At 38.1% G+C, this 16,267-nt stretch overlaps 1 protein-coding gene across 1 annotated transcript in view; it reads right to left on the bottom strand.

Annotated features, from left to right (window-relative positions):
* Positions 1-16,267, bottom strand: part of MALRD1 (MAM and LDL receptor class A domain containing 1) — a gene marked incomplete at its 5' end in the record, with an annotated part of 779,396 nt that overhangs the window by 39,136 nt on the left and 723,993 nt on the right. Inside the window, 2 exons of the mRNA XM_082742491.1 lie at positions 449-545; positions 635-714. Of these exons, the coding sequence (XP_082598617.1) occupies positions 449-545; positions 635-714 (177 nt within the window). The remainder of the gene's footprint in view (positions 1-448; positions 546-634; positions 715-16,267) is intronic.

The raw sequence follows: 16,267 nt of genomic DNA, 5'->3' as shown, positions 1-16,267 counted from the left end.
TTTGGGTACAACTCCTGGTCTCTGTTCTGTATATTGCCTAGAACCTGGAGTCTTGACCTGAAACACTGATGTTTAGAGTTCACTGGGAGGGCCAAGAAAGCATCTCATTTGCAGTTCTGTTGCCTTCCCCAGGTGCCACCAGCAAGTGGGACACTGATACCCTCATGTCTCTTAATCTGTGGAGAATGCCACATTCCCTTTCTTGTCATCAAAACTGCTTTTAACACAATGTGGAAAGTAAACTTAAGGCTTTTTACTGAAAAAAGAAGAATGATTATTGTTAAGTAGGTTCCTACATTCTGCCCAGAAGGAAAGAAATCCACAAAGCATAGAAACACTAAAGTTACCTGCATGTAAATGAAGTGAAAGAAAAACGAAGGAACTGAAATGTTTCAGAAAATTGTTCTGCCACAGTATATTTTATTTAGCAATCAAAGGCATCACTTACCTGACTGGTACTTTTCTGTTTGCAAGAAAACACACAACTGCGATTATAATATGAATCATCAGGAAAGCTAATCCAATGCCCAGGAAAGTCCATATATCTGGAATTTCAAACCAATTAAAAAGATAAGTATGCAGTGAAAAACGTTCAAAATTCCAAATTTAAGCAAAGAGTCACAGTATCACCTACTATTCTGAGTGTATGTGAACTCTGCCGGGGAAGGGTTCACCTTGATGTGGCATCGATTTCCTTTCCATCCTTGTCCACATCTGAAAAGGAGATAAAACATGATATTTAAATTTTAAAAAGTAGAAAGCTATTTTAGCAGCCTTATAATGGAATAAAATGATGAGTGTCAATAAATAATAATACAATGAATGTGGGTAACTTTGATAAGAAACCAAAAATATTAAATAAGAGCAAAAACAAAATTAAATTTTTATTATTTTCATAATTGAGATGATTTTTAAAAATATAACCTTCTTTAAAAAAATAAAAATAAATAAAAATATAACCTTCTTGAAATTATCTCTAAGGTGGGAACTTAGCTTTCACATGCTCTTCTGTTACTTTCAGTATTGATTTGATTTTTACAAACGTCCAATCCACTTTTTTTTTTTTTTAAAGATTTTATTTATTTATCAGAGAGAGAGAATGAGCACAGGCAGACAGAATGGCAGGCAGAGGCAGAGGGAGAAGCAGGCTCCCTGACGAGCAAGGAGCCCGATGTGGGACTCGATCCCAGGACGCTGGGATCATGACCTGAGCCGAAGGCAGCTGCTTAACCAACTGAGCCACCCAGGCGTCCCGTCGTCCAATCCACTTTTATTGTTCATTTGTCTCAAAGCTAAAAACTAGCATTTTTCACTAACAAACAGAATTTTTTTCAATATTGATGGAAATATTAAAATTACGTATTTACATAAATCAGACAGTATGTTTATCACTATGTCAGGATGATCCTTCGGTACATAGATTTGAAACCAGGTTAATAACATCATTGGTATATCTGCAGTACTATTATGACTTAATTAATTTTGCTTTATTTGGGGACAGCATAATGAAACCTGGAATACTGGGAGTATTTCCTTTATGGGTGGCTTTCAGAACATTCCGAAATGGGGATTAGCTTATATCTCAAAGGGAAATCAGGTTTATTTTTAAGCAGTAAATATGTCAGATTTTTTTTCTGGTACAGTGTGTTTGTGTGTGAGTGTGAAAGCTTATGTATTCATTTTTTTTTATCAGAAATAACAGGATACAAATTATTTGTATTTGTTTAGTTGAATTTTCTGCCAAGTTCATAGTACATCTCACAAATAGGATTAAAAGGTAGCTTTTGAATATGTGTGCACTGAAGCTGTGTGTTACAAGCAATGCTCTTGCAATACACAGTTGTGTATTTTCCCTCAATCTTTTTGAGCTTGAAAATTTGAATGCCTAATAGCAATTTCTGCACAAAAGCAGTAGCTTCTTTAAATATAAAAAGCTTAGAGTTTCAAGAAGATCCATAAGAAAGCCTTCTTTCTGGGATACCTAGGTGGTTCAGTAGGTTGAGTGCCTGCCTCTTGGTTTCAGTCAGGTCATGATCTCAGGGTCATGGGACTGAGCCCTGCATTGGGCTCTGCACTCAGCAGAGTCAGCTTGTCCCTCTCTCTCTGCTCTTACCCCGTCTTGTACTCTCTCTCTCTCTCAAGTAAAATCTTAAAATAGGAGCACCTGGATGGCTCAGTCAGTGAAGCACCTGCCTTGGGTTCAGGTTGCGGTCTCAGGGTCCTGGGATGGAAGCCCTGTATCAGGCTCCTTGCTCACCGGGGAGCCTGTTACTCCCTTTCCTTCTGCAATGCCCCTGTTTGTGCTCTCTCTCTCCCTCACTCTGGCTCAAATAAGTTAAAAAAATAAATAAATAAAATAAAAAAGAATGCCTTCTTCCCTTCACAGAACTAGAACAAATAATACCAGAATTTATATGGAACCACAAGAGACCTTGAATAGCCAAAGCAGTCTTAAAAAAAAAAAATAAAATAAAAATAAAAAAAGAACAATACTGAAAGATAAAATCCTGAATTTCAAGATATAATGCAAAGAAGTAGTGATCAAAACACTATGGTACTGCCACAGAAATACTTGGATAGAACAGAATGGCCCAGAAATAAACCCATGCTTATGTGGTCAATTAATCTATGAAAAAGGAGACAAGAGTATACATTGGGAAAAAGACAGTCTCTTCAATAAATGGTTCTGGGAAAATTGGACATTACATGCAAAAGAATAAAACTGGACCATTTTCTTACACCATACACAAAAATAAATTCAAAATGGATTGAAGATATAAGTGCGAGACCTGAAACCATAAAACGCTGAGGAAAGCATAAGCAGTAATTTCTTTGCATTGGCCTTAGCAACATTTTTTTAGATAAATCTTAGGCAAGGGAAATAAAAGCAAAATTAAACTATCAGGACACCACCAAAATAAAGCCTTAAAAAAAGCTTTTGCACAGTGAAGGAAACCATCAAAAAAACAAAACGCAACCTAATGAATGGGAGAAGGTATTTGCAAATGATACATCTGAATTAATATCTGACCATTCAGGTCCTCATTGTCAAGTCATGACATTTTTCCATAGGAGAAATCCAGATGGCCAACAGACACATGAAAAGATGTTCAGCATCAACTAATCATTTGGGATATACAGGGGAAAACCACAATAGATACCACCTCACACCTGTCAGAAGGGCTAGAATCAAAAAGAGAAGAATAAAACAAGTATTGACCAGGATGGGAAAAAAAAAAAAGGAACCCTTGTGTACTGTTGGTGGGAGGGCAGATTGGTATAGCTACTACAGAAACAGTATGGAGTTTCCTCAAAAAATTAAAAATAGGAATATCTTATGATTCAGTAAATCCAGTATTGGCAATTTACGCAAAGAATATAAAAACAGTATTTTAAAAGATCAATGAATCATTAAGTTATTGCTACATCATTTAAAATAGTCATGAGGAAGTTTCTTAAGGAAGAAACTTAAGTGTCCATAAAAGATGAATAGATAAAGAAGATGTAGTATTTGAGTGTGTGTTAGCCATGTAAAAGAATTAAGAGTTGCCATTTACAACAACATGGGTGTACTTAAAGGGTATAATGCTAAGTGAAATAAGTCAGACTGAGAAAGACAAATACCAAATTATTTTACTTATATGTGGAGTGTTAAAACAATGTCAGAGACCTCTAGGTAAAGAGGACAAACAATACTTGCCAGAGGGGTGGGCAGTAGGGAATGGGCAAAATGTGTTAAAGGGAGAGGGAGAAACTGCAAGAAAAAATTTCCTTATTTTTTAAAAGTAAAAATACAGGATAAATTGTTTTGATGTCTCTGAAACAATTTTTTTTTGTTTTTTTTTTTTTTACTCTTGTCACTCACAAGATGTTTCTTTGTCATTCCTTAGTTTACATTGAATCTACATGCCAGTTTTCACATGCACAGACATTGTGAACTTAGTAATGGGGGACACTTTTTCCTCCTGGGTTATTTTGGCTCCTTTAGATTTTGAAGTTCCACTTCACCAGTGTCAGATCAGAACTACAACAATATTTAGGCAAATTGCAATTTTAAACAAATTGTACGTGCTTGAATGTGCCTATTAAGATAAATTCCAGTGGATGGGGTGCCTGGGTGGCTCAGTGAGTTCAAGCCTCTGCCTTCGGCTCAGGTCATGATCCAGGGTCCTGGGATCAAAGCTGGCATAGGCATTGGGCTCTCTGCTCTGCAGGGAACCTCTCTCTGTCTGCTTGTGATCTCTGTCAAATAAATAAAATCTTAAAACAAAAACAAAAACAAAAACGGATATTAAAAAAAAACAATTCCAGTGGAAAGTATTTTGGAATACCAGTGAAAAATAACAGTGGGCGAAACTTCCAGGTAAGTTGGCAGAGTAGAAGGATCCCAAGCTCACCTCATCCCTTAGATACAAGTAGGTAACACCCATGTAAAGTATAGATAAAGCAGAAAATGACCCAAAGACTGATGGAACAGACTCTCCACAGATAAATATAGAGAAAAGACCATTTTGAAGAGGGTTGGAAGAGCAGAGGTCTGGTTGGGAGCCAAACTGACCTGCAAGTGTATGTTTTGAGAGGGATATCCACATGTGGAGGGGAGAGGAGCACACCAGACACCCCAGGCACAGGGGAACCTTGCTGAGAAGATAAATCCCCATAACATTTGGCTTTGAAAACCAGAGGGTCTTAATTTCATGCATTTTCATAATCACTAGGGCTTAACACTTGAAATCAACCGGTTTAGCTGTGGGAGAGCCAGAGGGGGATAGGCAGCAGAGTTTCACCCTTAAAACGACCAGCGTAACAGCTTCCCTGAAATGCAGTATAGAAGCAGCAGTTTGAAAAACACCTAAGGTATATAGGAAGATTTATATCCTAATCTCAGAACATATCCCAGAGGGGCAGGGATCTTTGGGAGACTGTTCCAAGAACAAGAGTGGGTGGCACCATTTCCTTGCACCATCCCCCAGCCTAGAAACGATAATACCTGTAGGAACTGGTACAACTTGATTACTTTCCACCTAGCTAGTGGCCCGACCCCACCCACTCAAACCAGTCCTCACCAGTTTTCCAAAGCAGCCACAGGTCCCCTCCCACAGACTGGAACAGTGCAAGTGAGCTTCACCCTGCCTCTGAATTTTCCTGCAGACCTGTCTCCTCCGCAGGAGTTTTCCAAAGCAGCTACAGGACTCCTCCTAGAGTAGACTTGCGCAATCCTTGCTGACATTGATGTGTAACCACTGTGTTCTCTTGCTGACCTGTCCTGTTCAATATGCCCTTGTAGAGAGTCCATTCAAAGCATAGCAGTGTGCAAGCAGCCCAGACAGTCACTAGCACTACTTCAAAGTGACTCCTGCACAATGGAGAGGGGGAAAAAACAAAAAACACACATGTACCAGTTCAGTTGTAGCCACAGCAGAGGGCTGGGGGCAGGCATCTACTCTGAATATAGGCTGTGCCCACCAATGAAAGCTTCTCTGGGGATGTCACTCAGGTGCTATTATGGCTCTGAAAAAAATTCCTGATCTGATCCATCTCAAGCTTAAGGTGGCCCCTGCCTGGTCTTTCAATAGAAGGGCCAATTGCTGCCCACAACAGAAGAGAGCCATTGAGCCAACTGGAATGATGACAAATGTGGCTCCGACACAGTGGTAGGGTACATGCAGTACTACAGGCTGCATCTCTGAAGTGTCAGGTTCTGGTGAATGGGGGACATAGCATGGCAAGACACTACAGGACCTCTTCATCTAGCTACTACTTTCAAGAGAAGGAGCTATAGCTGAATATCCTAACAGAGAGAAATACTGAGAGTTATTTAGACAAAATGAGACAGAAGAATTTGTCCCAAATGAAAGAAAAGAACAAAATCTCAGTAAAAGAACTACCCGGAATGGAGATAATATGCCTCATAGGGAATTTAAAGTAATGGTCAGAAAGATACTCCCTGAACTTGAGGAAAGAGTAGAGGATCTCAGTAACACCTCCAACACAGAGATGGAAAACATAAAAAAGAAGCCATAAGAGATGAATAAATAAATGAAATTAAAAATACAGTAGAGGGAATAAGTAGTAGACTAAGGGAAGGAAAATTATGAATCAGTGACCTGGAAGACTCAGTAATGGAAAGCAGTCAAGCTGAACAGGAGAAAAAAATAAATCAAAAATGAGAAAAAACATTAAGGGCACTCAGCAACACCATCAAGTGTAATAACATTCACATCATAGAGATCCCAGAAGGAAAAGAGAGAGAAAAGGGGGAGGAAAACTTATTTAAATAATAGCTAAAAACTTTCTGAATCTAGAGAAAGAAACAGAAGGCCAGATGCATGATGCACAGAGCCCCAAAGAAAGCCAACCCAAGGAGTTCTATACCAAGAAATAAAGTAATTTAAGTGGTGAAAAGTAGTGACAGAATTTTAAAAGCAGATCCCTACAAGGGAAACCCCATGTCAGCTGACTTCTTTTTTCACAGAAATTTTGCAGGCCAGAAGGGAGTGGCATCATATATTCAAAGTACTAAAGGAAAACAAAACAAAAACAAAACCCAAACCTAAAACCAAGAATACTTTATCCACCAAGACTGTCATTCAGAATGGAAGAGATTAAAGTGTTTTTCAGAAAAACAAAAGTGAAAGGAATTCATCACTATTAAACCAGTCTTATAAGATCTATTAAAATGGGACCCTTTGATTTGAAAGGAAAATGTAGGCAGCAGTAAGAAAAGTAGGACGCACAATAGCAGTAAAATTAAGTATATCAATAAAAATCAGTCAAGGGATTCACACAATGAAAGAAGGTAAAAAATGACACCATATACCTAAAATGTGGGGAGGAGAACAGTCAGTTTTAGTGCTTTTACCGTGGTTTCAAACTTAAGTGACCATTAACTTAATACAGACTACTGCATGTATAAATGTTATATATAAACTTAGCAGTAACCACAAATTAAAAACAGGTAATAGATAAACAACAAGTAAAGAGAAAGGAGAATCCAAGCATGTAACTCAAGAAAGCCAGCAAACCATGAGGGAAAAGAGTAAGAGAAGAAAGGAACAGAGAAGAACTACAAAACAACCCAAAAAAATAAGTAAATAAAAGTGAAAGGGCAGTAAGTACATACCAGCAATAATTACTTTGGATATAAATGGACTAAAAGCTCCCATCTAAAGACATAGGGTGACAGAATGGATTAAAAAGCAACACCCTATATGCTGTGTACAAGACATTCATTTCAGGGTGCCTGGGTGGCTCAGTGGGTTAAAGCCTCTGCCTTTGGCTCGGGTCATGATCTCAGGGTCTTGGGATTGAGCCCCACTTTGGGCTCTCTGCTCAGCGGGGAGTCCGCTTCCCTTCCTCTCTCTCTGCCTCCTTGTGATCTCTGTCGAATAAATAAAAATCTTAAAAAAAAAAAAAAAGATACTCATTTCAGACTTAAAGACATGAACACTGAAAGTGAAGAGATGGAAAAGCATTTATCATGCAAAATGGGAATGAAAAGAAAACTGGGGTCATAATACCTGTGTCAGAGAAAATACTTTTATCTTTTTAAATTTATTTTAGAGACAGAGAGTGCACAAATGGCCAGCGGGGAGACGGAGAGAATCCTCAAGCAGACTCTGAGATGAGCATGGAGCCTGATGTGGGGCTTGATCCTAGGACCTTGATATCATAATCTAAGCCAAAATCAAGAATCAGCTGCTTAACCAACTGAGCAACATAGGCATCCTGAGATAAAATAGACATTATTTTTTAATTTAAAATTTTATTTATTTGAGAGAAAGCACACAGCAGAAGGGGCAGGGAAAGGAGAAGAGAATCTAAAGCAGACACTATGCTGAGCACAGAGCCTTATACTGGGTTTGATCTCACAGTGCTGAGATACCAGAACCTGAGCCAAAACCAAGAGGTAGACGCTTAATCCACCACACCATCCAGGTGCCCCCCCAAAAACAAAGACTATAACAAAAGACAAGGATAGTACATAATCATAAAGGGAAAAATCCAACAAGAAGATATTGTATAACATGGAAGCACCCATATACCGAAAACAGCTTTTTAACAAACACAAAGGAAATACAGTAATAGTAAGGAACGTTAACACCCTACTTAACATCAGTGGATCGATCATCCAGACAAAAGCAAAAAGGAAACGGTGGCTTTGAGTGACACATTGGATTATATGGATATATAAACATATTCAGAACATCCCATCCTAAAACAGCAGAATACACATTCTTTCAAGGGCACATGGAACATTCTTCAGAATGGATCACACATTAAGCCGTAAAACAAGTCTCAACAAATTCAAAATACTGAAGTCACACCATGAATCTTTTGGACCATTATGCTATTAAAGTAGAAATAAACAAAATGAAATCAGGAAAGAAAACAAGTACATGGGGTTAAATAATATGCTACTAAACAATGAATGGGTCAACCAGCAATGCATAGAGAAAATTAAATACATGTAGACAAATGAAAATGAAAGACAATGGTCAGAAATCTTTGGGATGCAGCAAAAGTTGTTTTCAGAGAGGTATTTATAGCTATATAGGGCTACCTGAAGAAGCAAGAAAAATCTCAAAACAACCTACCTTTACACCAAATAGAGCTAGAAAAAGAATAAATCAACCCACAACCAGCAAAAGGAAGGAAATAAAAATTTCCTTTATTTAAGAGAAGAACTTTTTTCTTTAAAGATTTCATTTATTTGACAGAGATAGTGAGAGGAAATACAAGCAGGAAGAGTGGGAGAGGGAGAAGCAGCTTCCCACTGGGCAGGGAGCCCAATGTGGGGCTAGATCCCAGGACTCTGGGATTATAACCTGAGCCAAAGGCAGATGCTTAACGACTGAGCCACCCAGGTGCCCCAAAAGAAGAACTTTTTAAAAAATAGAAACTAGGGACGCCTGAGTGGCTCAGTGGGTTAGGCTGCTGCCTTCTGCTCAGGTCATGATCCTAGGTCCTGGGATCGAGTCCCGCATCGGGCTCCTTGCTTGACGGGGAGCCTGCTTCTCTCTCTGCCTCTGCTTGCCACTCTGCCTGCTTGTGTGCACGTGCTGTCTCTCTCTGATAAATAAATAAAATCTTTAATAAATAAATAAATAAAAATAGAAACTAAAAGCCAAACAAAGATAACAGATTGATGAAACTAGGAGCTGACTGGTTTAAAAGATCAACAAAATTGGGGCGCCTGGGTGGCTCAGTGGGTTAAAGCCTCTGCCTTCGGCTCAGGTCATGATCCCAGTGTCCTGGGATCGAGCCCCACATCGGGCTGTCTGCTCCGCGGAGAGCCTGCTTCCTCCTCTCTCTCTCTCTGCCTGCCTCTCTGCCTACTTGTGATCTCTGTCAAATAAATAAATCAAATTTAAAAAAAAAATCAACAAAATTGATAAACTATTAGCCAACCTAACAGAAAGAGAAAGAGGACTCAAAATAAGTAAAATCAGAAACAAAAGGAAAAGTAACAGCTGACAACACAGAAGTACAAAAGATTGTAAGAGAATATTATGAAAAAATATTGGCCAACAAATTGGTCAACCTAGAAGAAATGGATGAACTCCTAGAAGCAAATAACCTCCCCGAAGTGAATCAGGATAGTCCAGGACCAGATAGCTTCAAAGGTGATTTCTAGCAAACATTTAAAGAAGTGTTAATACCTGTTATTTTCCAAGTATTCCAAAAATAGAAGAGGAAGAAAACTTTCCAGCCTAATTCTATGAGGCCAGCATTACCCTGTTCCCAAAACCAGATAAAGATACTACAAAGACAGAGAACTAGAGGCCAGTATCTCTGATGAACATGATGTAAAACTGTTCAGCTTAATCCTTCATTACATCAAAATCATACACCACAATGAAGTCGGATTTATCTCTGGGATGCAAGGGTGGTTCAGTTGTCACCAATCATGTGATGCATCACATCAACAAAAGAAAAGACAAAAAGCAAATGAGCATCTCAACAGAGGCAGAAAAAGCATTTGACCAAGCACAGCATTCATTCATGATTAAAGCGCTGGTACATCTACAGGGAACATACCTCAACATAATAAAGGTGATATATAAAAATACCCCAACCAACATCCTACTTAGTGCTGAAAAACTCAACATAGTGGTGGAATTTGTAGCCCAGTAATCAGACACAAAAATAAATGGCATCCAAATTGATAAGGAAGATAGGAAGATTAAAAAATACTTTCACTACTTGAAAATGAAATGATATTTATATAAAATCCTGAAGATTCCACCAAAACAACAAACCAACCAACAAAAAATCCCAGAATGGATCATTGAATTCTGTAAGTCAGTTTATAAAAAATCAATACACAGTACTCTGTTGCATTTCTATATACTAATAATGAAGTAGCAGAAAGAGAACAGTCCCATTTACAATTGCACCAAAAAGAATAAAATACCTAGGAATAAACTTAAACAAAGAGGTGAAAGATTTGTAGTTTTTATTGTTGTTGTAATCTCTACACCCAACCTGAGGCTTGAACGTATAACCAACTTTGAGATCAATAGTCACATGCTCTACCAACTGAGTCAGCCAGGTACTCCTTGTATTTTGCAAACTATCACACTTTGATCAAGAAATGGAAGATGACATAAATGGAATGATATTCCATATTAATGGATCAGTAGAATAAATATTATGAAAGTATTCATATTACCCAAAGCCATCTACAGATTTAATGCAATCCCAATGAAAATATCAATAGCATTTTTTACAGAACTAGAACAGGTAGTCCTAAAATTGGTATGGAACCAAGGGGGAAAAAAAAAAATAGCGTAATCTTAAAAAAGGGAAAAAAAAATGGAGGTACCACAATTCCAAAATTTCAAGATATACTACAAAGATATAGTAATCAAAAGAGTATGCTATTGGCACAGAAATAGACACACAGATTAGTGGAATAGCATAAAGAGCCCAGAAATAAACCCACACTTAAACAAGGTCAATTAATCTTCAACAGAGCAGGCAGTAGAATGCAATGGGAAAAAGAAGTTTTTCAACAAATGGTACTAGGAAATCTGGACAGGTATATGGAAGAGAATGAATCTGGACCACTTTCTTAAACCATACCAAAAAATAAACTCAGAATGGATGAAGGACCTAAATGTAAGACCTCAAATCATAAAATTTGTAAAGAAAACATATTAATTTCTCTGACATTGGCCATTGAATCTTTTCTAGATAAATCTTAGGCAAGGGAAACAAAAGCCTAAATTACTGGAATTACATTAAAATAAAAAGCTCCTGCAAAGCAAAAGAAACCATCAACAAAACAAAAAGACAACTAACTGAATGGAAGAAGATATTTTCAAATGATATATCTGATAAAGAGAATCCAAATATATGATAAACTTAGATAATTCCACACCAAAACCACAAATGATCCAGTTTAAAAATGTGCAGAAGATATGAACAGATATTTCTCCAAAGAAAAGACATACAGAAGGTCCACAGACAGAAGAAAAGATGCCTGGTATCACTAATCGTCGGGGAAGTGTAAATCAGAACCACAGTGAGATACCACCTAACACCTTTCAGAATGACTAAAATCAGAAACTCAAGAAACATGTTGGTGAGAATTATAGAGATAAAGGAACCCTTGTGCACTGTTGGGAATTCAGATATTTCAGCACCTGTGAAAAACACTATAGAGTTCCCTCAAAAGTTTAAAAATAAAATTATATTTGATCCAATGATCTTAATACTGATTATTTACCCAAAGAATATGAAAATACTAATCTGAAAAGACATAGGCACCCTATGTTTATTGCAGCATTTACCGTAGCCAAATTATGGAAGCAACCCAAGTGTCCATCTGTAGATGAGTGGAGAAACAAAATACACAGAGGAACACACACACAGGAACATTACTCAACCTTAGGAGGAATAAAATCTTGCCATTTGGAATAACATGGATATACTAGAGGATATAATGCTAAGTGAAATAAGAGAAAGACAAATATTTGATTGTACTCATGTGTAATTTAAGAAACAAAATATAGGAACAAGGGGAAAGGGAGGCATAAAACCAGACTCTAACTTTAGAGAAGAAACTAGTGATGGTGATCAGAGAGGAAGTGTGCGGGAGGGATGGAGAACTACAGGAAGGGTATTATGAGTACCCTTATCATGACGGCCCTGAGTAAGGTATAGAATTGCTGAATCACTATGTTGTGCAACTGAAACTAATACTGTACTTTCATTATAATGGGAATAAAAAAAAATAGGCAAAGCCATATGGGGAAGTCATATGCATGCTGCCTACCTGTCTCCCTTTTATTTAGCTATGCATATTTATAGATTTATGTATGTAAATAAAACCTGGTGATGAACAAGTGGGAGTATTGTATGACCTTTTCTTTGATGTTTCTTTGAGGAGTTTATACCGAAAAAATTTTGATGTTATTTTTTTTTCCAGAAATATGGACCCTATGGATAAAAGGAAAGATAGAGGTTTAGTTGATGAAAGTTTACCTATGAAAATAACAGGAAATTAGCTTCTTTTCAGTAGGTACATAAATATATATCACCGAATTTTTATTTTTGTATTTACTTACTTATTTTTTACCAAGGACCAATTTTTTTTAAAGTATAGATCAAGTCATGTAACTGTGTGAAAACTAATGGAAAGGAATGGTCTTTATGGATCAAAATTAGTTTCAAAATATGCTTCTTTTCCCTCAGTCATCTGATACATGCTTAAAATCTTAAATTAAATTATACACGAACATATGTCAAAACATAACCCTATATCCCCATACGCAGTTCCAGTCTCCTGAATGCATATGGGGATGAAAAGTTATGTTTTAACATATGTTTCTGCATGATTTCATTTAAGACTTTAAGCATGTATTATTTTTAATTTGTTAATATCAGATGATTGAGAAAAAAGTAAACATTTGAGCATCAGTTTCGAATGGAGATTACAATTTTTACCTCAGGATTTATATTTATATTCAGATTTATTAGAACTTTTTGAATCTGATTTCATGATATAATTAAATCTCTGGGTTAGTGGGACTGGACAGTGACAGAATTTATGCTGTCTCCACCCCACATTTAAAGTACACACTGGAGTAGGGTCAGCACACCATAACCAGTTGACTTCAACAGGTGCCAGGTCCCCAAGCCCACACCAGTTCTGGTTGTGCTGGGGCACAGGAAACAAAACAAAACAAAACAAAACACCCAGGGTTTTAAAGAATGATTACCATATAAAAGCGCCAGCCCTAGAACTCAATCGAGTGGTGAGGGTGCTACTAAAATTCCCTCTGGGTAGCAGGGTCTGATGGACATAATCAATGTTCCCCCTGCACCTTGAAATCGTAGAACAGTATACAATCCCGTTCCCTAACTGGCCTGCGACCTCAGTGAACCCTGGGCCCCTAGCCCCCACCAGCCCCAGCTGTCCCACTAAGGAGGCCAAAGGGCGGTGCACACAATAGGATACCCCTGGTTAGTGCTCTGGACCACTCCAGCCTTTGTGCCAAGGACACACAGGCACAAAGCACCCTGGAACACTCCAGGCCCATACCACTTCGGCTTTAGACAGCTTGCTTGGGCACCCCTGGATCAACATGCTCTCGAACCTTCTGGCTTTGGAACCAACTGCCCTGCCAGGGTGCCCTGGTGTGAAGCACCCAGAGAACCCCTGGCCCTTACCTGCACTGGTTCCACTCACGCCGCCAGGGGATACCTCCTGTGTGGAACACATGAGAACACTCCTACCCTCACTGGCCTTGGCTTCAGTCCTGTGGCTAAGGCACCCCCTGTGTTGACTACTCAGGGACAGTCCAGCTTTTACCCTGTTCAGCATCAGCTCTCCTGCATGGGCGGCCCCAGTGGGACTGGGACAGCCCAGCTTAAAACTGCTTCAGCTTTAGTTGTCCCGTCACGGCACATTTTGCATAAGGAACTCAGAGACTACACTGGCTTTACACAACTGCTTTAGATTTACCTGTCCTGCAGGGGTGCTCCCTGCAGAGTGCCCCAGCACCCCTCAGCCTCTGCCCCACCTCAGCTCTAGGCACCTCTTCAGGGTACTCTCTGTGTGGAGAGTCCTGAAACATGATGGTTTCACTTCAGCCTTACTTATCCTGCCAAGGCATATTCTGCATGTAGAGTTTTGAGACACCCCAGATTACCTCCAATTTAACTATCCTGCCAGGGAACCCACTATGTGGAGAGCCCCAGGAACCCAGCCAGCCAGGAAAAGTAACCAAGAACACATTATCTATATAGGGAATGACCATACACAAGACCATTCCTTGAAGTTCAGAAGGAACTGTTCCACCTAATCAATGGAAACACAAAATATAGCAGATCAGGGAGACAGAATAATATTCTCCAAAACACGGAACATGACAAAATCTCAGAAAACTAAATGAAACAGAGATAAGCAATATGCCTGATTAAAGATGCTTACTGGGCTAGGGATGAGAATGGCAGAACTTAGTGAGACATCCAATAAAGAGATAAAAAAATAAAAACCAATCACAGTTGAAGAATACAATAACAAAACATCCTCTGGAGGGAATCAGCAGATGAGTGGATGCAGAAGAACACATCCATAATCTGGCAGACAAGTGAATGGAAAGCACCCAAACTGAACAGCAAAAAGAGACAATAATTTTTAAAAAATTAGGAAAGGTTAAGTGATCTCTTGGGCAATATCAAATGAACAAACATTTGCATTATAGGGGTCCCAGAAGGAGACTGAGAGAGGTAAGAAAACTCGTGGTGAAATAAGAACTGACTTGTTCTAACTTAGAGAAGGAAATAGACACCCAGGTTTAAGAAGCAAAAAGAGTTCCAAATAGATGAACCTAAGGAACTCCAGACAGAAATGAAATCAGTAAAGTTACAGCATGCAAAATCAATATCCAGAAGTTGGTAGTGTTTCTATACACTAATGATGCAGCAGAAAGATAACACAATCCCATTTACAACTGCACCAAAAGTATTAAAATATCTAGAAATAAACTTGAGTAAGGAGGTGAAAAACCTGTACTCTAAAAACTATAAAATGTGAAAGAAATGAAGATGACATAAACAAATAGAAATTCCATGAGCATGCATTGGAAAAATTAATTTTGTTAAAATGCTCATACTACCCAAGCAATCTATGTATTTAATGCAAATCCCTATCAAAATACCAACAGTACTATTTCAGATAATTTAAACATAAGAGCCCTAAAAACTTGTATGAAACCATGAAAGACTCCAAAGAGCCAGAGCAGTCTTGAAAAAGAACAAAACTGGAGGTATCACAATCACAGATTTCAACATACACTACAAAGCTGTATTAACCAAAACTCTATGGTACTGGTGCACACACACAAAAATAGATACATAGATCAATGGAACAGAAGAGGAAGCTCGAAAATAAACTCACATTTATGCGGTCAGTTAATTTATGACAAAAGAGGCAAAAAAAGGTACATTGGGAAAAAGTCTCTTCAATAAATGGTCCTGGGAAAACCAGACAGGTACATGGAAAAGAATGAAACTGGACCACTTTTCTACCATACACCAAAATAAAGTGGACTGAAGATCTAAATGTGAGACCTGACCCATAACAACCCTAGAGAACACAGTAATTTTTCTGACACTGACTAGCATTTTTCTAGATAAGTCTCCTGAGATGAAGGAAAGAAAATTAAAATTAACTGTTGATCCTATGTCCAAGTAAAAACCTTTTGCCCAGCAAAGGAAACAATCAGCAAGACAGAAAGGCAGCTTACTGAATGGGAGGAGATATTTGCAAATGATATATTGTATAAGGGATTAATATCAAAATATATAAAGAACTTACACAACTCAACCCCCAAAAATCCAATAAAAACAGAGATCTAGAGAAACATTCTTCCAAAGACATACAGATGGCCAAAAGACCATGAAATAATGGTCATCATCACTATCATCAGGGAAATGCAAACCTATCCCACAATGAAATATCACCTCCTCTCTCTCAGAATGGCTAAAATTAAAAAGACAATTAAAAAATGTTGGTAAGGATGTGGGGAAAAAAGGAACACTGTGCACTGCTGGCAGGAATGTAAATTGGTGCAACTAATGTGGAAAACGGTGTATAGGATCTTTTAAAAATTGAAAATGAAATACCATATAATTCAGTAATTTCACTACAGGCTATTTACCCAGTGAATATGAAAATACAATTTTGAAAAGATCTATGGACCCCTATGTTTACTGAAACATTCACAATACCAAAATTATTGAATCAATCTAA

Source organism: Mustela nivalis, assembly GCF_964662115.1.
Source record: "Mustela nivalis genome assembly, chromosome: 7".
Lineage (NCBI taxonomy): Eukaryota > Metazoa > Chordata > Mammalia > Carnivora > Mustelidae > Mustela > Mustela nivalis.
Note: the sequence above shows the minus strand (reverse complement) of the source record. Positions and strands in the feature narration are given on the sequence as shown.